At 41.0% G+C, this 27,545-nt stretch overlaps 2 protein-coding genes across 15 annotated transcripts; both read left to right on the top strand.

The window, feature by feature from the left end:
* LOC129590832 (tropomyosin-like) lies at positions 1 to 11,896 on the top strand. Of its 12 annotated transcripts, XM_055486252.1 has the most exons (11): positions 1 to 262; positions 745 to 874; positions 960 to 1,085; positions 8,255 to 8,388; positions 8,653 to 8,770; positions 9,774 to 9,844; positions 9,982 to 10,057; positions 10,119 to 10,181; positions 10,409 to 10,478; positions 10,668 to 10,782; positions 11,178 to 11,896. In XM_055486252.1, exons 2-10 carry the CDS (start codon positions 761 to 763, stop codon positions 10,748 to 10,750), a joined length of 855 nt encoding a protein of 284 aa, XP_055342227.1. In that variant the 5' UTR covers positions 1 to 262; positions 745 to 760; the 3' UTR covers positions 10,751 to 10,782; positions 11,178 to 11,896. The 12 variants fall into 12 exon arrangements, with proteins under 12 accessions (XP_055342227.1, XP_055342226.1, XP_055342225.1 ...); XM_055486251.1 differs by lacking the exon at positions 10,668 to 10,782 and having other exon boundaries at positions 12 to 262; XM_055486250.1 differs by lacking the exons at positions 8,653 to 8,770; positions 9,774 to 9,844 and adding an exon at positions 9,272 to 9,460 and having other exon boundaries at positions 19 to 262.
* A 1,330-nt stretch (positions 11,897 to 13,226) lies between these two features.
* Positions 13,227 to 27,453, top strand: LOC129590795 (band 3 anion transport protein-like). Of its 3 annotated transcripts, none has more exons than XM_055486174.1 (19): positions 13,227 to 13,291; positions 17,707 to 18,025; positions 18,582 to 18,820; positions 20,124 to 20,500; positions 20,707 to 20,864; positions 20,931 to 21,103; positions 21,300 to 21,474; positions 21,554 to 21,609; positions 21,682 to 21,761; positions 22,079 to 22,153; positions 22,250 to 22,682; positions 23,190 to 23,616; positions 23,709 to 23,857; positions 24,642 to 24,836; positions 25,175 to 25,495; positions 25,559 to 25,645; positions 25,876 to 26,042; positions 26,115 to 26,368; positions 26,592 to 27,453. In XM_055486174.1, exons 2-19 carry the CDS (start codon positions 17,788 to 17,790, stop codon positions 27,032 to 27,034), a joined length of 4,047 nt encoding a protein of 1,348 aa, XP_055342149.1. In that variant the 5' UTR covers positions 13,227 to 13,291; positions 17,707 to 17,787; the 3' UTR covers positions 27,035 to 27,453. The 3 variants fall into 3 exon arrangements, with proteins under 3 accessions (XP_055342149.1, XP_055342147.1, XP_055342148.1); XM_055486172.1 differs by lacking the exon at positions 13,227 to 13,291 and adding an exon at positions 13,731 to 14,258; XM_055486173.1 differs by lacking the exon at positions 13,227 to 13,291 and adding an exon at positions 17,291 to 17,636.
* The last annotated feature ends 92 nt before the right edge of the window (positions 27,454 to 27,545 follow it).

Here is a 27,545-nt window from a genome sequence, read left to right as displayed (position 1 = left end):
CAATCCGCATCGTTTCCCCTGCCTCTTTTTCGTGATATTTTAGCAAACCTAAATAAACCATAAGATCCAGCGAGGCGCAAGAATCTTTCGTCGTAGTGCGCGATATATCGATAGCAAGCTCAGCTGCCGAATTTGTCCTGTGCGTATTCTTTCGCGTCGGCCGGTTTTTTATCCAGTCCGTGTTGCCCTAAAGGCCATTCCATTTCTGTGATTCCCTTACCAATTTCGGGCAGGTTTTGCTATTTTCTTGGTAGAAAAAGAGGTAAGAACTGAACATCGTAGATTTGTAGTCAGTTTCTATAGGTTGGGTGTAAATACCGATGTAGAAAACGATAAATTAGCGGCTTTGACACACCGGTTGTGGACTTACTCTCCTTACTATACAGTATACACATGCTGATGGCAGCACGGCAAACCCACTTCAGCGTTCCCATCGAATCGTTAACACCGTATAGATAATGGGTGGACTTTTGACCCTGCGCTATCGCGCCGCTTGTATACTTATCAATGATGCATTGTACTTACCTGCTACGAACCAAATACACATATCACATTTTCTGAAGAATTATGATTGCAATATGTGAAGTGATTTGGCTAAATTTAAAATTCGGGGATTGCGGCAATCGATATGCAAACTGCATAGGTAGCGATTGCCTGGCTGTGTTTTATTATAAATCGGCCAGCATTTTCGGCTGTATTAAGAAGGGAAATATTTTTGGTGGCGTAACTGAAGACCCTTTGCAGCCAAACAAACAATACCATGGACGCGATTAAGAAAAAGATGCAAGCTATGAAGCTTGAAAAGGAAAACGCAATGGATCGTGCCGATGCCCAAGAGCAGAAGTGCCGCGAAGCCGAAAAGCGCGCCGAAAAGGTTTCACTTCTGATCCGATACTTGTGGATTACTCCTTTGCTGGATCCGTGTACGTTGCAGTGCATCATAAGCGTTATGTGTTTAGGCAGAGGAGGATGTGAAAGACCTCCAGAAGAAGATCCAGCAGGTCGAGAACGACCTTGATCAGACCCAGGAGAAACTCCTTGCCAAAGAAAAGGCCCTTGAGGAGGCGGACAAGAAATGCGCCGACGTAAGTTTCCGTAATTGCACGGAATAAATTGTAAGCAGCACGTCGAGTATACTTTTTTAACCAAAAAATATCGAAAAGGATAGAACATAACCAACTCCCAAGGCACTTTGCACTTTTATACCTCTTCGCCTCGGTCGCAATAGTTCTTTTGTGTACGAAATCAGTACTTGTGGTTCTAACGGTCAAAATTAGTGTCCAGGATTGTGATGAAATGTTTAGATTTATTATTGCTGCTACCGAATACTTCCCCGATTTTGTTTTGTTCTTTTTATTCTGTTAGGGCAGAAAAGTTTGCCGGATAAATTTATTTGTGAAAACAGTTTTAGATTCGCTATCATATCTTTCTTTTTCTGTTAATGTGCTGTAATAGTGCTGGCGAAAATTTCGCTCATGTTTGTGGGGAAAATCGTAACGTGCACTCTTTAAAAGTACAGTATTTTGGAATTTGGACAATACAGTAGTGGTCAGTCGTGTTTGAGCAGCACTTTGTCCCCGGCGACACATTTGATTCAAGTGAGTCAAGAAGTTTATTTGCTGTAAGAAGGGTTAACGTTAGTGTAGCTAGATTTACAAGCTCATCAGCAGATTTTCTCGCGTTCTGGCTGTCAGCTTCCGCCAAGATGTTAGCTTCGTGCGGGCAGAATCCAAAGATCAGGGGACGGCGGCAACCGATACGCACATCGAGCTATTTTAGTCACGTACAAATCCATCGCGGCTGTGGCGCGAGTTTGTGCTCTTACCATGTTTGGATAAGTCGAAATGTACGTCAGACACGATTAATTTTTTGTCCCAACCCACCTCGACTAGTGCTGATAGCGATGTAAATTTAAATAGAATTTTTTTTAATGTAGCATCTAAACTTCCAAAGGAGTATATTTTTTGTTGTTGGCTTTTCTAAATGCTATACTTACTTCTCCATGGATTAGCCATAGCGATACATAAAGTTGTACATAGTGATGTCATTTAATTTTTGTAAATACTGTAACGCAAACGAAAAGGCATTTGCGGTTGTATTTAAGGTTACGAAGTTTGCTTAAATTTGTGGACATAATTTTTAAACGTTAGGCAGTGTAGTGGTCGCTCAGATAATCCAGATTCCAAACCTTCTAAGACTTTCTAAATACGCAATTAAATAATATAACGAATTGAATTACCGAATTACGTTCAGAAATTCAGTTTTCGTCCATAGACTTCAACCAGTGCTCGCTAGATTAGTTAATATGTTACCATTAGCATTAAAGAATTCTTGAACAGTATTACAGACCGTACTACGGTAAAGCGCGGCGAAAACGAAAAAAAACTATGCGAAAACTTTCACGCCAGTTTTCCCTTCTGCCGGCTGCTAATTGTTTTTCTTAACTGTTTTATTTCGCTGTGAGTTTAAGGATGACGTAGGTTTGTTCGTAATATAACAAACTATGTGTGCTACTTTATGAATATGCAGCATGGTGCCGAAATAGCAGTACGATTCAGTTGCGATTTGCGAATCTGCAGTGTACCTGAAACTGTCCAATTTCTTAAATTGAAAATATGAAAGCATTCTGCAATGAAAAGGTTCATCTTCGGATGAAGTGACCTGAATAATAGCAACTGCTGGATATCAGCAAAACGAGGCCATTTAATAAGCGTGAACTTAATAAGCGTCAGATCTTACGATCCACATCTTTCACACACTGACCACACCAAGCTTCCGTATTGAATGGCTTTCACTGATTTAAAAATAGCTCGGAATATAAACTGGCTACAGTTTCGCAGTCAGAAGTATAGTCAGAGTCGATCTGAGTAATCCTCGACGTTCAGGGAACAAGCAGTCTCCACAAGGAAAAACCATATTGATGATAGTGGTGTTAGATGTTTGAGTTGTGTGTATACGACTAATGTACGAACTACGAACAGTCTGCAGAAGAGGTCGGAGCGATTGCTCGGCGAATGTATTGGATAACTTTCATGCATGTTCGTTTGTTTCGCTGTATAGTATTTAGTTGATTACCGCGGTGTTGATCAGAATGGACGGTTGCGAAATTTTTTCTAATGGTTCATGATTATGATGCCGTATTGAAACTGGTCCGCTGTGACGACAAATGGTAGAAAGGAGCAGGAAACCTTTAGAATCGCCGGCGCCGGAAGCTGGTGGTGGCCAACCCGGAGGCGATGTCGCGCGTGCAGAATTTGTCGAAGGGGAGGATTATTCCAGTGTCCGTTGTAAATCTCAGTCTGTGGAGCAAATAAGCAGTCAGCACAAACAAGCACAAACCAGAAAGTCCAGATTTCCAGGCCTGGCTCTAGGGTCTTCCTTAATGAAGTCTCCGGCTGAAATGAAGTTTCAGATTATTGGGAACGAACTACATAACATTATAAATGTTCATATGAAGCGGGTAAGAGCGAATGTTCTATAGATTGTGGTGGTTAAAAACTTTGGAATATATGTTCAATGTATCGATATCCATCTCAGTACATGTACGTTGGTTTTCATGGCAGTAATCTCAACGAAGTCTGATGTGCCTCCAAGGCGAAGACTTAAGACCAGGGCACTGTAATCGAAAAGTGACCAATACTACGAAACGGGAATACGTACCGTGTGCGGCATCACTTATAAGCCTGACAGATTCGAATAATTTGTTGTGCTGTAAATTTGTGATAGTGCCCAAAGGTGCACAGCTGTTGCAGCTCTTGGCGATCGTACCAGTTCCGGCATTTTCGTACAGGTTCCGATATAGCGTGCACTTTCATGGCATATCAAATATTTGCTCTACAGAACGATCTACAAGCTTACGTCAGAGTTATCAGTTTTTAGGAGATGTACGGACTGTCTGTCTATCATCATTCATAGTGCAAATCCAAGTTCTTAAGCAAACAACTTGAACATTCAACTTCCACATCGTAACGTGCAAAGGCAGTTGCAAGTGCCGTAAGAGGTATCGAATTCACTGATTGCGAGTTGTGAACTCATTTTGACGAGAGTACGTAGGGGCAAGAGCTCTGGAACTTAGAGGCCGGTACGCAGCTTAAATTTTGAAAGAAAAACAGTGCAAGGTGCGAAATCTAGTTAAATTTTAAGCTTCTTAAAGGTTAGAACAAAATTTGTTACTCAACTTATAATTAAGTTGCAGGTTCTTTTTTTTCCAAAAATGCCCGCCATGCGACAGCAAATACTTATTATTTACTTAATAGGATTTTGAAAATGTTAACTGTGTTAAGATCGTTTGTCTTTGTGCTTTGTTGTTGAAAGACGCATAATGGTTATTTTGTTTTCTGAAGTCTAAATCTTGTAAATCAGTGCTCATTCAATATTCGTAATGGTATGCATTATGCAACTTTGCATTACTGTGCTCTCTGCTGACTACGTCAGTACTTACTGTATTGTACATTACAGCACCTTGCTTACAGATATCTATATGCAGACTATGAGTATGCAGTACACTGTTTGGTGCCTTCAACCCCATAATAACCCGAAAGGCGCAATAATAATCAATGTAACCGGTGAATCACGAGTTGACGAACTCGTTTGCAGACAAAACACGCATTTACTTTGTTTTCCTAAGACGAGGCTCTTAGTCATTTTGTTTATGAGCGCTTAACCTAGTCAGTGCGAATTTAAACGCCAAATAGGGACGTGGATCGATATTAATCACGGCCCAGGCAAACAACTCTTCGGTTTATCGTATTTGTTGTGGTTATGGGCTGACCGGAAGTGGTCAAGTGCATTTGGGCTTTGGGTTGTATGTCGGTTGTCAGATAACGATACCGATTGCCGAGCTTATCGTTAATTAGGATTTCATTCGATATCCCGTGCGACTGTTTCTAGTAATAATTTAACCCGTAAAACTTACAATTTGTAAACACATCACCGTTGAAACTTTTGTAAACACATTCGTCTGCTGTACGTCTGCACAAAATTGTATGCACACCTGGACGGTAGTCTGCACATGTACAGACGAAATGGGCAACAACCGTTCACAGACAATTTTTGATTTGGTTGTTTTATACGCATTCGATAAAAGTGAATAAATGTCGGCAGTGGTGGTCAAAACCGGATCACAAATCCATTGCAACGACTCAGCCACATGTTACGACCAGTCGACCCATAGTCGGTCAATAAGGGGGTGTGCCAAACATAGAGAGAAGCAAACGAAACGTCCACACACGGAGTTGATGAGCAGGTGGTTTAGTTCGCTTACGTATATTTGCAGCGCTGTATTCGAGAGAGCTTACCTATGCGTTGTTCAGCATACCTGTTCCGTTTCACCGCGTTCCAATCTGATGCGTTAGTACTGAAGAGAGATTTTTTCCATAAGTACCCTGGCTAGAGAGCAGTTTGCTTTGGTGGGCATCCTATCGAAACCCCAGTTCCTCCGCGATCGTGGTGATCACTTGGGATACTCTTATCATCCGCTGGTATCTCTTCGCTCCAGTTCCGTCTTCCCCTATTAGGTCTTTTTAGGCCGTTTCTTCCATTTTCTGGTTTTCGTATTTCTGATTCAAAATGGCTCACCACACGCAAGGCAGTATGCTGGATATCCTGAAGAAGAAGATGCGTCAGGCTAAGGAAGAGATGGAGAATGCAAGGGATTCTGCAGAAGAGGCTGAAAAGCGTCATGCTCTTGAGATTAAAAGGCGCGAAGAAGTAAGGTCGCCATTATATTTTTTATCCATTTTTGTAATATCTTGGCGAATCTTGGACTGCAGATTATGCAATGTACATTATGTGCAGTAATGTTACTTAGTAAAAAATTTTAGAATCCGATTCTGAATTCGCAGGCTACCAGTATAAGTCTTCATGTGCAAGACTGCAAAGCAAAGCGATCCGATTTGACCATTTCTTTTAAAACTGTTAAACTGATCGCTATTGGAATTTGATTGAGATCTTTGTAAATACACTTTGATAAATTTTGTAAACGTTCTGGCTTTGTTCTTCTTGTTCCAAAAAGATTTGGCTTGGAAGTACTTATTAAGGCGTATGGTTTTGGAGGGAGTTCGGATTTGTCTGTGCTTGCTTATCCTGCGAAATTTTGAGCCAGCTACTTTACAACATTAGATTTCCTTATGCGTATGAAATATAGATGAATATTAGAATCCGTGCTGGCATAGGATTTTAATTTAGTGAAATCTTAAGCCCGAATTCAAGGTTTAAAAAATTAACTTGGAGGACTGATACTGGCTTCTGATTTGATACTGCTAAATTTTCTTGTAACTGCGTTTTCCAGAAGCAAACACGAGGGCTGGGAACTTGAGACATAATAGAATAATGATTCTGTTTTTAAATAATATGTTGATATGATTGCATTTTAATGCACTGTGTGTTCGTGATGCGTATGTGGGGCTTTAGTTCAGGTCTTTCTGATTTACCGCTTGTTTTTTGTTAACGCTAATAGCAGAGCGCCAATCACCAATCTCTGCTGCCATTATGATATTTGTATATTGTAGTAATTTTTTACAACGCAACTTGAATAATAAGTGTGTTATTATGATATCGGAGCAATTATAGAGGCCATCGTGCAAGAATGTGTGAATTAATGACACCTTGTGGTACATTTCGAAGCCATATTGATGATTGCTCTGTCTACAGATACATGGCAAAACTGATTTTTTGAAAATCTTGGAAATGGCTTTCTTTTAATCGGGTTTCCTATTTTGCCAGTTACCGTTGCCTGATTTCGTGTAAAGTTGAATAATTTCTTGCAAATTTATGTTTGCAGCTAGTTGATATATCGTTGTGCAACGAGATCGGTGTAAGTTTTCGCAAAATTGCGCATATTATTCAAATTGACTGCCATGAAGTTTGACGGGGTCTTTCAGGAGTTATAATTATCTTGAGGTATTTGCACAGGTAAAATCAGCCGTCAGACGCAGAATTTGTCTTGACCTATTCTAATTTTACCAAGGCGTGAAAGAGAGAGAACCGCCGGTATCTGTACAGCATTATGTAAAAAAGCGCTAATGTCAACGTTGTTGGAAGACTTGGTTTGAACACTGCCACTTCCAAAAAAGGTATTGGGATGGCCGCCATAAGTGGTGTGTACATTTAATCAAACAAGTAGCTTTCCTTTGCCTGTTGGCGAAAAATCGCGTGATACTACGCGAGTGATACCGCTCGTGAAGTGTTGTTGCTTCGGAAATATGCAGGGTGCTGCACATTCTTGTGGAAATAAGTTTAAAAGGAGCGATTTTAGAATAGGTGCATCATTCAGTGTGTGTCCATAAAGGCATAAACGGTACTTCGCTATCTTTTCAAATTGAAGTTTTTTTCATGATTATTGCGAAAGGTTATCCGTTGGGAGCTTGTAGTAATTTAATGGATACTAGCACATAGCAATTTTGAACTCAGCAATTGGTGCTCGTTTACATACACAAATTTACATACAGACGAACACAATACATTTTCGTTTTATATACTATTTAGCTAACTGTAAACTTCTGTTAAATTTCAACACGATGATGGCGCGGTCACTGTTGACACGTTTGAACAAACGTAGGCAGAAGTTTGTCCACAAAGTTAGATCTGTGTTTGAAATTTTTGATTGTATGCATGGCGTGCAGCTTCTTTGACACTTAGAAATGCCTGCACGTTATCGTTTACGTTGTGGATCTTGCATAAGAATTGAATATTTTCGGTTTTGTGCTGTCTGAAGTCAGTTACCGTTGATTATTGAAATCCTGTAAAATTTTGAATGTGCGTATAAAATGCAATATGTAGGGCGAATTCCCGCAATGAAGTCTTGTCTTTAATGGTGCACTACACCAGACAGTACCTAGCTGTAAGGAAGAGTGTAAATGAAATGGTCGTACTGTACTTACCGTTGAAAAGGGATGCCGACGTTTCGTAAGACAAAAACCTATCCGCCACTGTTATGTGCAGTCGTTATAAACTACCGGTCTTGTTCGATTGTACTTAACACATTTTGACACTATTTTGCTAGTTATATTGCTTAATAAGCGCATATTTCCGGAAGATAGCGATATTGATAACATGCATTGACTTTTCTTGTTGAACTCTGCATTGGTCGGTGTGCAGATTAACAATTCATAGCATTTTGTTGCGATCGAGACGGAAATAGAGACGACACAGAGAGTATGTTACGGTGCGCCGCCGCCGCATGGCCAGAGGCCACTCTTTCACTAGATTGTTTACGCGCTCTTATTTATTTTTTGTCTGTTTTTGTATTACACAGGCGGAAGCCGAGGTGGCAGCTCTGAATCGTAGGATTCAGTTACTCGAGGAAGATTTGGAAAGGACCGAAGAAAGACTTAAATCGGCCACTTCCAAGTTGGAAGAAGCATGCGCCGCAGCCGACGAATCGGAGCGGTGCGTATTATCGAAACACGTAGCATGACAATTTGTGACTAATTTAGTGATCGCCTAACAATTCACGCCGAAAACAGTTTGACTGTCTAGCACTTTATACCAAGAATTTTTGTGATAGGAAAGCATATTCTCAGTAAAAATCTTTAGAACATAATATGATTACCATACCCTTAAAGTATAAATTTGAATTATATAAAAGTTATATAATACCCTTAAAGTAACCTTAAAGTAACCCTGCATGTTCATCCCTTTTTCACCTATCAGTGCGAGGAAAGCCTTGGAAAACAGATCAAATCTTGACGATGATCGTTGTTCTCAATTGGAAGAGCAGCTTGCACAAGCACGAGCGTTAGCCGAAGAAGCAGACCGAAAATACGAAGAGGTATCTTTTGCGGTTTCTCCTATCCGTCTGGGTTCTACTGAGGATTTTGTAAGGTTGTTGGGTTTTTAACAATTTACCCGTAATTCTCCGCATGCAACACCCTGCACCAAAGTTTTCGGCCATAGAGCGAGCGCAGACTTGCATCAAATTTAATGAGATGCAGAACGGACAGACATGTTATAGCATAAGTATAATGATAGTGTTCGGAAGTCACTGGAACAGCGGTTCAGCATGGATGATTTGAGAGTTGAACAGCTGGAAGAACAACTGAAACAGGCCAGAACGGTCGCTGAGGAAGCTGAAATCAAATACGATGAGGTTAGCGTTGATCTCCTGAATCCACTTTGCCCTTACTGTTTAGAAAGACCCCTTCGTTCGGGTGAAAGGGTTAGGGTGATTCGGCGGCTTTTGTGATGTGTTGTGATGTTTGCATGCTGGTTGATTAGCTGCTTTGGTGGTGGTACCTGCTGTATTTTTTAATGCTCTGCAATGGCCGAACAGCAATCGGAAGGTGCTGGAGAGCCGCAGCATCACTGATGAAGACCGGTGTGCCGTGCTGGAGAGTCAGTTGGCCGAAGCCCGACTGATGGCTGAAGATGCTGATCGCAAGTACGATGAAGTGGCCCGTAAGCTGGCCATGGTGGAAGCTGATCTTGAACGTGCGGAAGAACGTGCCGAAGCCGGTGAATCGTAAGTTGGTCACCGCGGATTTTATTGTACCATTCGACGAAGCCGCTGTGCAGAATGCTTGTTTTTGCACGAAAGATTTCGGTGTTGCATTCGCATGGAAATATATCAAATGATGCACTTCGAAAAACTAACATATAAACCTTGTTGTGCAACCAAGTAGCGAACCCCAAAACAACCTTGCAAAATGGCTCCAAAAATGCTGTTTATGTGACCCATGTTGTCTCGTGTTTACTATTGCCATTTCCTTGCCCATGACATTATATGGCATGTTCTTTTACTAACACGCACTTTCTTTTTCCAATTCTCGTAACAGGTTGCACGCAAACTAGTCATGGTTGAAGCTGACCTTGAGCGCGCGGAGGAGCGCGCCGAAGCCGGAGAAATGTAAGGCCTCACTAACCATGTGAACATGTATTTAATAGCCTGTGAACTGTTTGTCTGTACTAATGTTGCGGCACGCGAATGTTTTCGTTTAATATTTGTAAACGGTGGTTGTATAACGATTCTGTTCAAACGTCTAGGAAGATCGTGGAGTTGGAGGAGGAACTCCGTGTTGTCGGTAACAACCTGAAATCTCTGGAAGTCAGCGAAGAGAAGGTACTGACAAAGCCATAACAAATGCAAACTTAGCAATACAAATATCTTTTGTGGTTAATAGGCTCTGCAACGCGAAGATTCGTATGAAGAACAAATCCGCGTTATGACCACCCGGCTTAAGGAGGTATGCATTGTTTAGCTGAAGAGATCCTGTTCAGATTTTAAAATTTTACAGGTTTTAGGCATGTTTAACTGTGTGATGGTTCCGCGTGCGATTGATAAAATTAATGCATACACAACAGCGCAATATTTTCAAAATTGTAGCTTTGACATCCAGTTTATACGTGAATGGGTCAATCAGAGTTGTCGTTTTACTTTTTATGTGGTGTGAGGTGACCAAATCTCTTGCAGGCGGAAACTCGCGCGGAATTTGCCGAACGGTCTGTACAGAAATTACAGAAAGAAGTGGACCGCTTGGAAGGTATGGAATTTGTTTTGTATGACATCTCCAACAAAAGTTGGGGTGTTTTCATGGTTGTTCTTATTGCGTACCGTTTGCGGACCGTTGTGTATGTATACAAAGGTGTATGTTATGATAATGTGCGACCATTGTATTTGCCCGCGTGTTCTTTACGTTGTCTCACAAGTTGAATTGTTGTGACTAACACAGACGAGCTTGTTGCCGAAAAAGAGAAATGCAAGGCCCTTACGGAAGAAATGGAAGCGACGTTACAGGATATCCAGTCCATGTAGATGTGCATTCTGCATGTACATATATGTTATCTGTATGTATGCCCCATTGGATTAATAACAGCATCTTACGATTAGATTTCACCCTACTAACCGTATGACTTGTGTATGTATAAATGCTTGTAATAAAATCAAAAATTAATAACGATCAAAAATGTGTTCATATGCCTTAACAGCACACTACTTATATTTTCCCCATCCGCCTTCCTTAAAACTTTTAACCGTTTATTGGACGTTTACGAGTACTTATTGTGGTTACCAAAATCTGTGCAAAAGTGCTTGTCGAATTTTCGTTGTGTTAATGAATTGCGTTGTAAGATTTTGTGATGAGTTTTCTGTGGAAATTTGTTATCTTGTTGAATTCGACGGCTTACAAATGTGGCATTTCGCAGATGTGTCGGTTCTTGATTGTAATACTGTTGCGTTGCAGACGACGTGGTCCACGAGAAGGAAAGATACAAAACCATCTCGGACGAGTTGGACCAGACTTTCTCCGAGCTATCAGGCTACTGAGCAGTCTTCTTCTCTCATCTTCCGCTTTATTGTGCCCTTCTGTCATCAGCTGTTTGTAAAAATCTTAAAAAGCCACCCTGTATATCAAGACCGAAAAGATTTTCGTTTGTGTTGTCCTTTGTTTATTTCTGACCGTTTGACGACATCATGTCCATAACTCCCTTCATCTGCACTCTCAATTACGCCATTTCCGTATCATCCACCCCGACTACACCATCTGTTGAGTTTGGGTTCTTTTTGGTTGTCGGATATTGGTTATAGTCACCTTGCTATCCCTGTGCTTTGGCCAGTTGGTAGTGCTTTTGGAAGCTACACATGCAGTATGGAGTCAGACGTACTAGTTTGTGTTCTAGTGCAAATTAACTTTATTTTAGCTGTGTCTTTTGTGCTTTCATAGACCATTTGATTTATAATTTCTTGATATTGTTTTAATTTTACCTTCATAAAATTATGTTTTTGCTGTTTATTCTGGTTCACTTTGCTTTTGTGCCATTCGATACCGGTAATATTATTATCATTGAGTCAGTGTTTTATTATCTGAGGCTACAACATCATGGTTTAGCTATTCGTTGTATGCGGTTTTCAACAATTTAGCTGTTCCTGATATTTACGGTTTAATAAAAATTAACGAGGCAATCGGAGATGGCATCAGAAAAAATCATGGTAGGCCTTAAAATAGCAGTGTGCGTTATACAGTATCTTGTCGTCACTAAAAAAAGCGGTATGCATAAACTGCATTATCCTGTGGTAATATTACATAAAATAATGGCGGACCGTTACACTATTTTACTAACGATAAAGTGGGTCGACTATTGGAGAATGCACAAGGTTTTGTTTAGTAAGTGGTTATTTGATGATAGACTGCAGCTTCTGAAAAGGTCATACAGAGTACTTAAGGAACAATCCAAGCAAATTCTTCGGGACTCTGAAACAAAATTTTGTAGTGTACTAAACATCGAACGGTTTTTGTTTTTTAGTATTAAATAAACAGAAATACGCGTGAGTGTTTTGATCTGTATATATAAATCATAACAATTTTAAAGGAACAGGTAAATTTTAATGCTAAATCACTTATATATACCGTGGAATGTGGAATGTGACCACTGTTCTAGAATTGTTGAATCCTAACAATAGAAATTGTTAGGATTCATTTTGAGTAGTGTGACCGATGTTGTTGTTCTGCGACCCTTTGATGGCATTAACCGAATAAAACTTACATAGAAATTTAACTGGTATGTTAAACAAATAAAATAAAATGATCAATTCTGAATCGGATAAAGATTTTTGTGGAGTAGCGCATTCCGGATTTGTCCAATAGCTCCATTATCCCCACATGGTTAAGAAATTTGAGATTTTCTCAACTAGCGCGCAGCCAATTAATCTAGGGTCGGTATATGAAATAAACCTGTGAATGTATCAGTATAATTGCTTTTAACAGTATAATCAAATACTACCTAAGGTACAATACAGCCAGCTTGCGCAGTCCGTATGCTTCTGAGTTCCGGCTAGTACTGTAAATGAGCGTAAGTGAGTGCGTACATATGAGCTTTACTTTAAACAATTTCAGCGATATTTTACACATAAATAAACCTTGTAAAATGATTAAATGGTGACCATAAATAAATCGGAATAAATTGATAAGTGTAATACAACTCCTGAACAATTATGGGTCGCTTTATTAAGAAAAAATTCTTCGCTGGCTAGCAATTACTGTAATTGAGAGCAGTTATGGCATAAAGGTTAAGAAAGAGCACCGGCTGCGCTTAAACAAAGCTGTAAATCATATCATAATTTAACATGGATATTTGCTATACATACGTATTCCTTTCGAAACAACGTTATATCCAGACAGGACCAGACTTATGAGTCCCGTAACTATGTATAACACAGTTAGCAGTGCTACAGTAAACGTATTATGCGCAGCGGCAATATCAAGCGAAGGAAACCGGAGAACGGCCAACACTAAATGCAATCGACGCCGCGGCCACATTCCCGAAGCAGCTGGATCATGTGTTTGCGATAAGCTGTATAGTATGCATTTATCACAGTTAGCTCTTCTCTTGTTCCCTCTTCCGCTAGCCGCCATCTCTGGACCCTTGGCACGGGGTTTGTTCGTGATGAACTAATGTTCGCGTTGTCGTACTGCCGCTGTTGACTGTGTTGTATCAGCAGTTTTCCCCGGCTAACATACATATTCCCCAAATCATGTCATGACATAATGTCGGGCTGGCCGGGCGCGTTCCCAGATTAAGACCGCCGTAGTACGCGGCACACTACTCCAGCCATCCATCCCATCTTCGTACATGATACAGCCCGCAGCTCAGATATATGCGGACATGGCGCGAAAACTTGTACCCCACCACAGATAAGTGTATTCCTATATACACACTCTCCAGCGGTGGTTGTGTGTACATTACTATCAATGCGCTGCTTTGGAAAAACGACGGCATCAAATCAAATGTCTTCCTCTCATGGCTTCCCATTGTTATATGCAGATTTTTGCTCATTCGCTCGGTAGCCGCATATCGTCGTCGTCGCTGCGCACATTTTCGCACATTATGACTTGCAACCGCACTACTGCACTGTATATAAACTGCACAGTGCACAAATCGTTTTTTCTAGCGGAATTAATGAATGTGGATACATTACGCGGGAATTATGGCTGACTAAACTCATGTGAATTTTTAATTGTGACCAATTAGACGATATTTGTCAAATGGATCCTTCGAATCTTGAAATAATGAGACGCGAGAGTTGCTGTGCACAAATACCGTATATAGATACATTCCGCAAATAATGCGCCGATGCCGCATGCATCGTTATATATATGGCACAATGAAAACCGCAATAAACGAGAACTGCTTGCATCCGTCTTAAATGGAATAATCTGGTGGATTAATCCCGGCTATCTCTTGTCACATGCATGGATAAGGAGGCCCTAGACAATGAAAATGGCATTTTTTTGTCCACCTCCCTCTCTGATTTTCATACCGCGGAGGTAAGCTGCAAATGTTTTAGATATAAATCTTAGAACTTGTTGTCAGTAAAGGTTTTCACTTTCCGCAATAAACGGTGAACGCTTTCTACCTTTTATTGAGGTTGTAAATTTTTTCATTAACAATTACAAATCCACCATAATTAAGTTAGATAATACATAAAGCTTACTTTGAGGGAAATGCACAATGCAAAGCTGGCTTACGTTTACGATTAGTACCGCTACGATTTCAAATTTTCAGTTACTTAGTTGTTTGTAAGAACCTCCTATCCTCAGATTCATTTCTTTGGAACCCAAACACTCCTTTCTTGAAGCAATATTTGTTATTCGTTTCATTACTGCAAAAGTTATACTTAATTATTGTACGGAGATCGTGTATAAAACTTCATAAGAATTCTTCAAATAATGCACGGAAAATTTCCGATCAGCTAAGCATGTAACACTGTTAAATACGATATGCACATTGCTACCGTACATTTGCATAAACCGAAAAGAACAGAGGAAGTGAAATCCAAGCTAGCGTGTCCTGATCTTCCTGCAAGGCCGCAAGGTATAACCAATCTTCAGTTAGACGGCGGATGATGGGAAAAAATAGTGTATAGTATACTTTGATTTCCACATGAGATCTGTCGGTTTTTGCATAACCTTTTAATACTTACGTGATTGATCAGATTAACCTTATCATTCAAAATCAGGCATATTCTATACATACAAGTCAGTGAATTTTTTTGCAGATGTTTTATTTATTTGCGAAGGTTTTAAGTACAGAACATAATCAAGCAAGGTAATAAGTTTTTTTGGAACTACGGGTTTCAAGATTTGAATGTTCAGTACGCATGCCGCAAAAACTACGTATAATACAGATAGTTTAGTTTCAGGTACAGGTTCAGAAATTTGGTTCATGATTTATACAAACTAAATAGTTTATGATTTAATGATTGAAAAACAGTATATAGTCACTCTATTTTGTTGCTGTTTATGCGATAATCCGAAAATGTTTCGTGAATGTGCTGCTGCAGATTGATACGATTTGCATTATGCGTTAACAGGAAGTCGAGTGCAGTATGGCAACCATAATATGTTACCGGATGTGAGCAATTCCGTTTAATTTGCTACAGATCACAGAATTCTTACAGATTCCTTAGAGCTCGTGGTCACATAAATAAGACACATTACACTTTCTTTGCGTCATTCCAAGATTGACATTATCCTGTAACCAGCGGCGAGAGGCTAAGCACAAATATTATTTGGATTGTATACAGACCTATGTAGAATGATAAAAAATAAGCTCTTCAAATGTTTAACTTCGGTGGAAAAGTTATGCCATTGTGTTTCTACTGTTGAAGTACATCAGGAATTAATGTTTACTTACGCTGCTTTATGTCACACTTTGCGCAGAACACGCCACTATGCTACATGTATCGTGCTGTAACGCAGACTGTGCAACACACAAGACTGAGACGAGCGTGTAAAAGTTACTTAATTATATAGATATTGAAGTATATCTATACTTCAGAAAAGTATAGTTCTATACTGTGTATAGTATACTCGTACTTTTGTATGTGGATCACTGCTGCACTGCTTATGTTTATTTCTTCTACTTCAGTTAATTATGTAATAATCGTTAATTATTATGGCGTAGCTCACAATCCGTCTACGCGACGGTCAATATAGTAATCTGCTAATTTTGAACGTACTTTCTTTCGTAACAAAAGCATTGCTTATTACAGTTAGGAGCAACGTTTACTTTAATTGGCTACCATTTTGAGAGAGCAATCCAAATAATTTAAGAAATTAAACAAAATTTATTACGGATACTTTGAAGTTGCCGATGCAAATTAAAAAGTATCCGACGATCGAGTTTCCGCCTTGCTGCAATCAAATGCTAACATTTATGAGTAAGTATGTTTAAACCTTTAAGTTTTACCGATGTACATGTATGAGTCCACTGCATTTGCCATAACCTTTTGCATAGAAATGGAACTGCAAAGCCTGTGTTTTTTATGAGTTTGGCGCTATTGTCATGCGTAGTTTCAAGATGTTTCTTGACAATTAAATTCATGGCGAAGTTGTAGCAGTAGTGCAAGAGCAAGGCGGAAATCAATTTGCAAATCGGTTAGTTGCGGGCCGTAGGAATGGTCGATTTTCTATAACTAAGTTTTTCCCCTTTGGATACCGTGCGTATGTACAGCGCGGATCCCACTTCGCCGCGAGTTGAGACGTTAGGACAGTAAAATGTAAAAATCGTCATGGTTATGTTGTTGGATCAGCGAGGGTTTTGATTACCAAGCGCGCGCGCCGCTGCTTCTTAATAACAAAAAGTGCAATCGATATTAACGACGTCATGGAACTGTGGACGCTAGACAGTTGTTAATACCAAGTTTTTGTTGCTGCTCTAAATCATAAGTACAAGAAGGCATTATACATGCCTGTCAAAAATCTTCCAAAGCTGCAACACCGTCCTCCAGACGATGATGCAATTAGCATATTCTCGTAACCGAAAAAAGCATTTTTACGTTAACATTGAGATTTACGACTCTTTAATCCCGATGAAGCCGGCGCAATTGTGCAACAATGTGGCGTTTTGTGTGCAACTTATTGTTAGCTGATTTTTATACATACTTCAGTAAATTTACACACAAACATATTTGCATGCACCGATACTTGACAAATGTAGGGCTAAATATACCGCTAATTACGTTGCTGTAATAAGTAGCGCTTCCGGTTGAGCCGGCAAGTTGCGGAAGAATCCGTTGCAAAAATAATATATACAATAATTATAATGTAGTCGGAAGGATCAGGACACATATTTCAGGGCAAAGTGGTTAGTGACATTTACTGCTATCTTCTTCAAATTCCGGCTCGACGATTAACGTTTAGGGATGTACTTGAAAATGGTAAGTAACAGGAAGCTTATTATTATTAATGCTGATCCCCGCCCAGCGTTTTTGTACAGGCATCAGCATAGAGCCAGCCGCATGTGTGTGATCAGCGGACTGTGAACCCGTACACTGGTGCACACTGGCCTAATACAGGAGAGTATGATTATTTTTGTGTTTTGCGCACTGAGCTTTTCGCGCGCGGCGAGCCGCCTCTCGGTCCATGCCACACTACTCTGACTCTTGATCAAACACATTCATAAATTTGTTTAATTTAAAATACTGCAGCGCTGTACGATTATTTACAGTGGGACAGTGCACTTATAAAGCGGCGCTTGCCGAACTAGATCCACTTCAGATGCCGTGTAACGTTGCGAATATGACGACTTGAGTTGCCCATTAGTCGAATGTAAAGTCAAGGTTTCGCCGAGCGTCTCTTGCTCGCGTCTGTTGTTTATGATCAATCCCTGACGAGAGTAGCCAGAGAATCACGGCTGATATTGTGTGTGCGCGCGCGCTCTCATCAGTTCTTTTGATAATGACTGCTCCACAAAGTGTATCCATTGTTGCAGCCTCTCTTCCCATCGGCAGCCGACGATACTGTGGAAACTAGTTTCATTCATGCGGAATCAGAGGAGGAAAGCAGCGCCGATATGGAACGGCGTCCCCTACAGGGACGCAGCACGGCTGGCAATGGTTTTGCGGAGGATGAGGCCAGCTCGTCAGCCGGAGGCGGCACACTGGCCCCGCTCGATCCCGAACTGAACGATGTGCTGGAGAAACTTCTGACGCCGAAGAACACCTCTGAATCCCTTGTGCTTCCCTCTTCTGACCAGCCGGATACGGATGTGGGGGAAGATTCCGACCGGTTTGATGATGAAGATTTCGACGGTAGGCCGAGAAAAAAAAACTTTTCCGTTTACAAAACAGTAACTGTAAATATTCAACTAAGTTGTATTGCATAAAAAAATGTGTGTCTTGTTGATCAAAGGTCTGTGTACTCTGTAAAGTGTTGTTAAATCATCGTTCTTATCGGCATTGGAATGTTCAGGTGTTTAGGAGATAACCGATAGTCGATACTAATTATTACGTATGTCGGTATGTGTTAAGTAAATGTGCAAAAATATGTTTCTGTATTATCCGAAAATTTAATTTAATTTATAATTATTTTTTGGCGTAATTAATGGCTATTTTTGGATCATTTGCTAACTGTTTGTTGAAGCTAAGTCACTAGAGAGTGTAAACTGCTGTGTTTTCCTCAGCCGCACATTTAACTGTATGACGATTCTGTCATCTGCAAGATACGCGATAATTGCACCTAAATTTACGGCTGATTGTTAAATACTGTTTTTGTCGTGTCTTTCTTTGATGCAATGCTTTTGTTTCGAATCTTTCGATAGTTCTTGTTTTTCCGGTACAGTCTGTTGTTAATCTGGAACTATTTCAGAGCACCGCGGCTTTAGCGGAGCCACTTTACACACCCACCATCCCCTTGTCCCGCAGTATTTAAAAAAGAAACTGGGCCGCCGGAAATCTATCCCGCCTTCTGCCAGTCATCCGGCACGTTTACAGGAGCGCACGTTTACTCCCGAATTCCGAGCCTTATTAGATGCACCTGCCTCATTTCCGCATATTCTGCAGCCGGTTAGTGAGCAGACAGAGCCCACCGACGGCGATGATCAACAGGTAAGCACCAGTATTAATTCATCGTTGAGTCTGTCGCACAAACCACGGTGCACAAAGCGGAATTATTATTCATCAGTCCCTCTGTGTTGGTATTATGGGCCCGGTTAATGGCTGGCAATAATTCGATAACTCGCATTTGTATTGATTTTCTGTAGCGTAATACGATGTCCCATAGTGGGAGATAACTACGTTAACGATCGGGATGTTGACGCAAAAGTGCCGGTGTTCTTCTGAAGTGTTCGTTACTTACCTGTTTTATGTTAGTCATAATCATAACAAATGCTTCTTTATGTTGCATGGTTTACAAATAACACTGGCATTTTTTGACGTTGGAATGAGCAATTGAATCCGCTAAAAATCACTGTAGCCCTTACTTAATAATAACACAGTATTGCTGAAGCAAGGGTTTTCGATTCGGAAAATAAATAAACTTTTTTGCCACTTCGGCACGTTGTTCATCGTTCCTTTTACTTTTCAAAACATTAAGCGATTGAAAGGTTTTGCGTCATTCTTGATTAGTGAGATTCGATGGGAAACACCAGCCAACCAGACCAGTGTTGATTTATGGAAAGTGTGGATTGTGCATCTCATCAGCTCGTCCTTAACAATTAGAGCAAACTAAAGAGCACATCACTGACACTCATAACAAGCTCTTTGCAGTCAATTGAAAATTTTCCTAACGAGCTCTACGATGTTGTAAACTGTTTAAGGGCTTTTCAAGACCACCGTAGAACTGAAGGGGCATATTTTTAGCATAAAGATATCGCATGAGAGACTGCCACTAATTCGTTGTTATCGAATGCCAATTTATGATGCAGTGCTTGCGCGGAAGGTCTTTGAAAAACGTGACTAGATCGTGTTTCTGCTATGGACTTGCGTAATATGTTTGTGCAATAGTACGCCTTGTAGCACAATGTCGAAACAAAACAAATATTAAAATTTTCGAAGTAGCTACATATTCTGGATTTCTGGATTTGCACTTTATTATTCTTAATTTTTTTAACAGTTTACATTATTGATTTTAAGTAATGTGTACATATGTACATGTACAATAAAGGTACAGTAACAGTCTTCGGTTCAGAAATACATCGAGTACGCAAATGCACAAATCACGAATGGACTTTTGAAGGATTTTATTCAGTACGGCACCAGTGGCCGAGAACGTACTGTTGAATCCACGAATTAGTTTCAGTCAGGAAGAGGCTCACTGATACGAAATTTTGACAATGAACAGAGTGAATTAAGCTAGTTTACCATGTTTACATGCGATATTAACTCCATTAATAGCTAATCTATTCCACAGGAACCGCTGTTATCAGCACTGGCCGATGCCGGCCCACCAGTGTATGGAGGGGAGCATGATCATGAGCCTGAACAGGAGCCGGCATTCCAGCCGACTAAGCCCTCCCGAGCCAAATTTTATTTCAGTGCCGAATCCCTGGCGCATGAGTCACCACCCGGCTCACCTAAGGGAAGTGTGACTGAACATCGCCGTGGCTCAGCCGGCAGTCATAGGCTTCAGAAATCCGTATCCATTCAAGAGCATTCTTCACCCGAGCATCAATCCACAGGAACACTGCTCCCGCGGGCGCCGTCGGAGCCCAATGGGGAAGTGCGCTTTCTCATTGGTACAATGTCCGACGATGACGAATTGTGGCAAGCAAAAGAGCGACGACGCAGGTGAGTTTGCAGAACTGGATGCTTGATCATTTTAAAATCATTGCGCATGGTAAAGGTGGTTAAAAAATTACTGGAGAATTTCCACTGTGACTGTAGCATCGGAGATTTTAATTGTCGGTCTGATCTTTTAAACATGTTAAAATGACTGAAAGCGGATGTGTTAGAATTACGCCCTCATGTTGCTGTTATGGAATAAAATTTTGTAGTCGTAAACAAATGCGTGCGGCACGATCTACGCCGCTGTTTGAGGATCCCAGTTCACGACGACGTGTCGGCTCTGATGTGGAATCCGTCCTAAAGTCAATGCCAACTGAAACCGAAGAAGCTGTTAATTTGAAAGATAAAGATTTGGATGGAATGTGGGGTATGAGCGTAACGTAATACTAAGGAAAGCAGTCAGATTTTAAAAGGTTTTTGTGTACTTCGGTAGGCCATAGAATGCAGGCTGGGAAAGTTGGAGTAAGACCAAGAATGAAAGGTGTAAAATCTATCATACATCCCGGCAAAGGTCATCCAGCAGCAGCAGTCCTCAGAAGAGCCGGTACTGTGCACGCCGGTGGACCAATTCCACAAAAGAGACGATACGAACGCACTCCACATGAAGTACGTAGGATCGTGTGACCGTCGCACAATTAATTGATAGATTTTTACATATTTATGGGACTGTTTCTTCTGACTTCGAAAGTGCTAAGCGATTTTATTTATTCATTGGCAGCAGAAAAAATTACCTTAATAAAGAGTGCGAAAGTGAGAAGATTAGTATATCGTACGTATGGAATATTAATACATTTTGTAATAGGTTTATGTGGAGATGGAAGAATTAGTGCAAGATGGAGAGCAAATGGAATGGAAGGAAAAGGCCCGTTGGATAAAATATGAAGAGGATGTTGAAATGGGTGACAAGTGGGGAAAGCCACATGCTGCATCCTTATCCTTTCACAGTTTGCTTGAACTGCGCAAGTGTCTTGAGAAAGGTTCGTCGTCGTCGTTGGGTTTATGTAACGACAATACGAGACATTGAATAGAGATGATGTTGACTCTGCATTCATTCAGGCACAGTTTTATTGGATCTTGAAGGAAGTGATATTGGCACTATAACCATGGCTGTTGTACGTAGAAGGCCACTTATGCTTTACTGTTCAGTCACAGAAAGTATATTTTATATGCCGCATTTTTTGAAGGTGGATAATATGGTTATCACGGATCAGATTAAGCATGCTGATAGGTGGCCGGTGACAAGAGCTCTCCTTGTTCGACACCGGTGAGATGCTGTTTAATCAGAATTTGAAAATCTGTAGAGAATCCACAAGGGATGAATGATTTTTAGTTAAGCAGTCTCGTAGAAATAATTCTTATCGTTAGTGCTTGCTCAAATACTGTATTAATTACGGCTGCTTGTGAACAATCGTGTGTTTAGAATGCATTTTGGTCTTAAACTGTATATTTTAAATTTGCGTTGGAACGGGACAGTGTTTGAATGTATATTTTAAAACTCAGAGTTACTTACAAACGTCTAGCGGAGTTGTTACGAGTATCGTACCTTAGGTAATTTTATTAAATGCGTGAATATTATGATAGCCATATGTCGGAGCAACCGCCAACTAAAATGAAAGGGAGCGGATCGGCCATGAATTTCCAGAATTTGATCGCATCGTAAGTGTCGCCGTTGCAGTGGCAGCACTGATTTATATCTGGTTATATGCTTTGATTTGGATGACTTCCGCTAATGATTGCCATTGTGTCATACAGACTGAGCTTTTCACGAACACGAACCGGAAACAGTGTGCAGCGGATGAATAGTGCAGCCAGCCTGAAGGATATCGAAGCGGGCCAAGTTCAACTACCAGCTAACGCCACGGATGTGACAGTGTCGACAGAGAACACCGGCAAGCCGTTGCCCAATAGTGCCTCATTTGATGCGCATCCCCGGAAGTTCTCGCAGATCCCTCAGATTCGCAAGCGTATTCCTCACGGCGCCGAAGCGACAACAGTGTTGGTGGGAGCGCTGGATTTTCTCCGCGAGCCGGCTGTAGCCTTTGTGCGACTGGCTTACGCAGCTAATCTGCATGGATTTTTGGAAGTGGATGTGCCGATTCGGTTTCTGTTTGTTTTGCTATGTCCAAAAGGTTCGCTCGATTACTATGAGATTGGTCGGTCCCTGTCCACTCTGATGTCGAACAAGGTAACGTATGGGATAAATACCTTAACCAACTTGGAAAAGAAAACATATATTGTAATAAATAAATTCTATCGGTAAATTCAAAGAAATAGATTCGTAGCAGTAAGCAGTAGAGAAAATGTCGCCGGAACATGGATGAAAAAAGTGTTTCAGAAGAAAACAGTAGATAAGATTATTAAGATGTTAAAGTTGTCAGGCAGAGAGTTGGGGTAGTTCAAACGTCTTTTTTGTTGAAGATTTATGTTTTGCTACATGCGAACGTGACATAAGGGTTGACGACAGTTTATTGTGATGCACCGTTGTACGCACACAGAAAACTTCATCTTGTGAATTTTGTTTACAAATGACTTCCACGAAAACGCCTGGTAAATTAGTATTGATTGATGTTTTATTCGATTAAGACTTGGGGTAGCAGATGCTGTGCATGTCAATTTGGCAGCGGTTGTACTACGCGGATTGTGTACTCTAGCCTGCCAAAATCCGTAGCTATAATGCTAATGACGTTTCCAGGATTTTCACGATGCCGCATACCGAGCCGATGACCGGCGCGACTTGCTCAACGCTATGAATGAATTCCTGGCCGACAGCATCGTTCTACCACCTGGCCATTTGGATAAACCATCGCTGTTACCCTTATCAGACATTCAAAAAATGAATAAAAATGTCCAGCAAAGACGTCGTATGTCCCGTAAAGATGTCTCTCCGCTTGCTAGTCCAAAGAAGTACCCTGCCAAAAAGCGCCGATATTCTGTGATTCCGGATGATACGTTACGGCGAACGGGTCGACTGTTTGGCGGCCTGATTAATGATGTGAAACGCCGGTTTCCTTGGTACTGGAGCGATATTCGGGATGGACTGAATTTTCAGTGCCTGGCATCAATTTTCTTCATCTTTTTCGCTAATCTGGCCCCGGCCATAACCTTTGGCGGGATATTGGGTAAGGCATAGAGGAGGAAAAAATGTTTGCATAGCGCCTGTTTACCGTCGAGTTGCTTGTGTGTAAGAATGTGGTTTGTTCTTTGGATGCAGAGGATAAAGTCAAACATTACATGGGAGTGTCGGAAATGTTAATCGCTTCATCGCTCTGCGGAATGATGTTCTCCCTTGTGTCAGCCCAGCCACTGACTATAATTGGCGCCACGGGACCATTACTGGTTTTTGAATACAGTCTTTATAAGGTATTTACTTGGAATAAATTGCGCTTATCTACAGAAAATGCAAATATGTGTAGTTCAGATGTTTTCAGTAAAGTATGAGAAATTTTAGTTCCCTTGTTACAAATTTTACAGAAGAATGTAGGATAAAGCAGTGACATTTCGTTCGAGTTTGTTCGTACTACTTTATATTTCGTTTACAAGATAAGAAGTGATCTAATATGCTACTGAAAAAATGTTTTTATATTGACCGACCCTTATTTCGATGGATGAATGTATTTTCCACGGCCGCATTGATGGTGGTCGCAGATGCTTTACCAGCGGGATAAATTTTTCTGCACGCATTCCGGGGTGCGATTAACGAGTCATTACATCATAAAGCTATTTTTTTGCTTGGAAAATACTTGAGAGTATTGGACGCTGGCGCTGATGAAACGCCTTTGTAAAAGAAGCTTTCGGGTTATGGTTGATTACCAACCAATAACGCTGCCGGCAGAGAGGCCGAGGCCGCTCCATAATGTTGTAAACTTGATCAGGCTGAGCCTTTGTGCGCAAAAAAATTCCCATGCTGTGGGATCTTTTGTGCGCGGTTATACACTGTCTATGTGTGTGTGTATGGACCGACCGTCTTTGCGGACAAACACACAGAGCGCTCTGGTGCTGTCATGGCTGAAGGAAGCCATTAAAATGCTCGTCGCTTCCTGCCCCGGAATGTGCTGGACTATTGATTTTTGTATACACACATATATGTACATATTCTTTATTCAGGTTCAGATGTTTTTGACACATCAATGTCGTTTATTTGCAGTTTTGTAAGTCAAGTCACATTGAGTTCATGCCATTTCGGATATGGATTGGATTCTGGGTGGCGGCCCTGGCTGCCATCGTCACGGCCTTCGATTTAGGTGTTTTGATACGTCACGTGACCCGCTTCACGGAAGAAGTCTTTGCTGTATTGATTGCCTTTATCTTTACATTTGAATCGCTCCAGAGAATTTATTACGTAAGTTGCTGTTGAAAAGCGAAAAGACTGCGGACGTGGACTATGCAACGCGCTCTGCTACATGTCGTTGAACAAATTTACACAAATAATCTGGGAGTTTTCCAGTTCAGAAATAGTTCCAAAACAGCACTCGTGAATAAGAAAATATTTACGTATTCATAGGGACTAAAAAGTTGACTTAGATGCATAAGGCGCGTTATTATGCGCCACTAAGGCATAATTATATTACTAAAATAGAGATATCGTCATGTGTCATTAAAAATTGCAAAGGTCATGCGCTTATTTCTAAGTTATTTGCGACGCTTTGGTTAAAATTGGAACAACGTTGTTTGCTCTAGGTCTTTTATGCCCATCCTTTGCTGACGATTGATGAATACTGCACGGAAAGGGAGAAAACGTTAGCCATCCGTGCGTTAAATGGCTCACAGATTCAGAACTTGAGCTTATTAAATCCGGCTCATCGTCGGACGTACGAAATTCTGCCTTCCTTCGACCATCCCAACATCAGCCGTTCGTTCGCAACACATTTTGATGAGACGGTGACCGAATATTCTAATGAACCGAACACCGCTTTATTCTGTGTTATTTTGATTATTGGAACGTTGTTTATTGCCACTGAGCTCCGGCAATTTCGAAATAGCAAATACTTAGGGAGAAATGTGAGTACTGTATGGATTTTCTTGTGATAAATTTTGCCAGCAGTTGTTGAATTTTCTTTGTAGGCGAGAAGAGCCATTGGGGATTTCGGTGTACCGATTGCAATTTGTGCTATGGTGCTGGTGGACATCTTGGTTCCTATCCACACGGCGGTAAGTAAATTTATACGTAGCGCGTCGCTCTTAAAATAGTTGTATGGTAAGGCCGTAAGGGTTTGGTTTAGTACTGATGTAGTGATATTACTTATTGTCCGAAGATTGTAGATACATATACGAGTATATTGTATGTATGCATGTAATCTGATTTCGTAATTACCTTCAGTTATTAGATGATAATAACGAATCGCGACGACTGAAAGCAAGACTTGTTGTGATCGTTATAGAAATTAGACATTCCAAGTGATTTGACCCCAACAGCGCCTAATAAGCGCGGTTGGTTTATCAATCCCTTTGGGATTAAGAAGGCCATCGCTGGGTGGGAGGTGGTGGCCGCAATCATTCCCGCCCTCCTCGTTTTCATCTTGATGTACGTGGAGGTGCAGATAACGTGGTAAGGACCTGGGAAGTTTTTCAAATCCATCTCGTAGTGGGTTGCGTAATGGAAACACCCTTTCCTTTGCAGTATACTGGTGAATAAGAAGGAACGCAAGCTAAAAAAAGGTTCGGGTTACCATTTGGATTTGCTGATTGTTTCCTTTATGGCGCTGGCCTGCTCTTTCTTTGGATTACCATGGATGTGTGCAGCCACTGTCCAGACCATCTCCCACATCTCCAGTTTGTCGGTTTATAGTCGAACCCATGCCCCTGGTGAAAAGCCAAAATTGTTGGAAGTTAGGGAGCAGCGTGTGACAAATTTCTTCTGCAGTTTCCTAATTGGTAAGAAGGAAATTCCAGGGATTCGGTCTTTCGGATAAACCTTGTAGAAATCTTATTCTCTTATGTTTTGTGACTTAATCGAATTAATTTCCAAAAGATACCTATCTGTAATTGTATTTTAGGTGTGAACAAATGAAAAGTACTTGGTTGTTGTATTTATCACTGTTTTATCATTGTTTTTAGTTGTTGTATTAAATACATTATGTAATGCTTTACCTCGCAGGTTGTGGTGTGGTGTTTGGATCGCCCGCCCTGCGTCTTATCCCCAAAGCTGTGGTGTTCGGTGTTTTTCTGTACCTGGGTCTGAGCTCCATTACGGGCGTGCAGTTTGTGGATCGGATTAAACTGTTCTTCCGACCAGCCAAACACCACTATGATCTGAACTACGTACGGAAAGTGCGGACCTGGAAGATGCACGCCTTCACCGGCATCCAGCTGGCCTGCCTGGCCGTGCTGATTGCCGTTAAATCCACCGATGCCGCACTGGGATTCCCCTTTGTCCTGTTGCTCATGGTGCCGCTGCGGCGCGGTTTGTCGCGATTTTACACGAAGGAGGAACTGCATGAACTGGATAAGGATGATTGTGATGTGGATCAGAGCGATTCCGAGCGGGACGATGGCGATGACGAGAAGAGTTCCTTGGAAGAAACGCACATGCCGGTGTGACACATTCGAGTGACGAAGTTGTTGGAGGATTCAGTAATAATAATAATTGTTGTGTGGATTATGGCCGGTGCGATCTCGCTCTCTGCGATCGGAAAGAGATGCTGTAATAATTTATTATGTGCCCATTGGTGCGATAAGTGTATTTTTCTTTCTGAGGTTTTTTTATCCGATTCTGGTGATATTCGGGGATAGCCGATGAAGGAGCTTGTATACTCGCTTTTGCGGAAATGTGCGTTGAATCAACGCGAACTATCAAAACTTTTAATAATTGTATTCAGAAGTTGTTTTGCCTTGGATTTGCGTGGCTTCTGGTATTCTTGTCTTCCTTTGTTTTTGACCGTTCCGTACGTGTTTTATTTAAATGGTTTTATTTCCTTTCCTGCTCAACGGCTCTTGAAAGTGATAAAAGTCTATTCGGGCTCAGTCTGTCGTTGCTATAATTTTTCTTTTATTTCAATGGCGTTAAAAATATTAGCAAATAGGAAGCGTTAACTGCTTAAGTATAATTATT

The sequence above is a fragment of the Paramacrobiotus metropolitanus genome, unplaced genomic scaffold (assembly GCF_019649055.1).
Source record: "Paramacrobiotus metropolitanus isolate TYO unplaced genomic scaffold, Prichtersi_v1.0 Parri_scaffold0000042, whole genome shotgun sequence".
NCBI lineage: Eukaryota > Metazoa > Tardigrada > Eutardigrada > Parachela > Macrobiotidae > Paramacrobiotus > Paramacrobiotus metropolitanus.
Note: the sequence above shows the minus strand (reverse complement) of the source record. Positions and strands in the feature narration are given on the sequence as shown.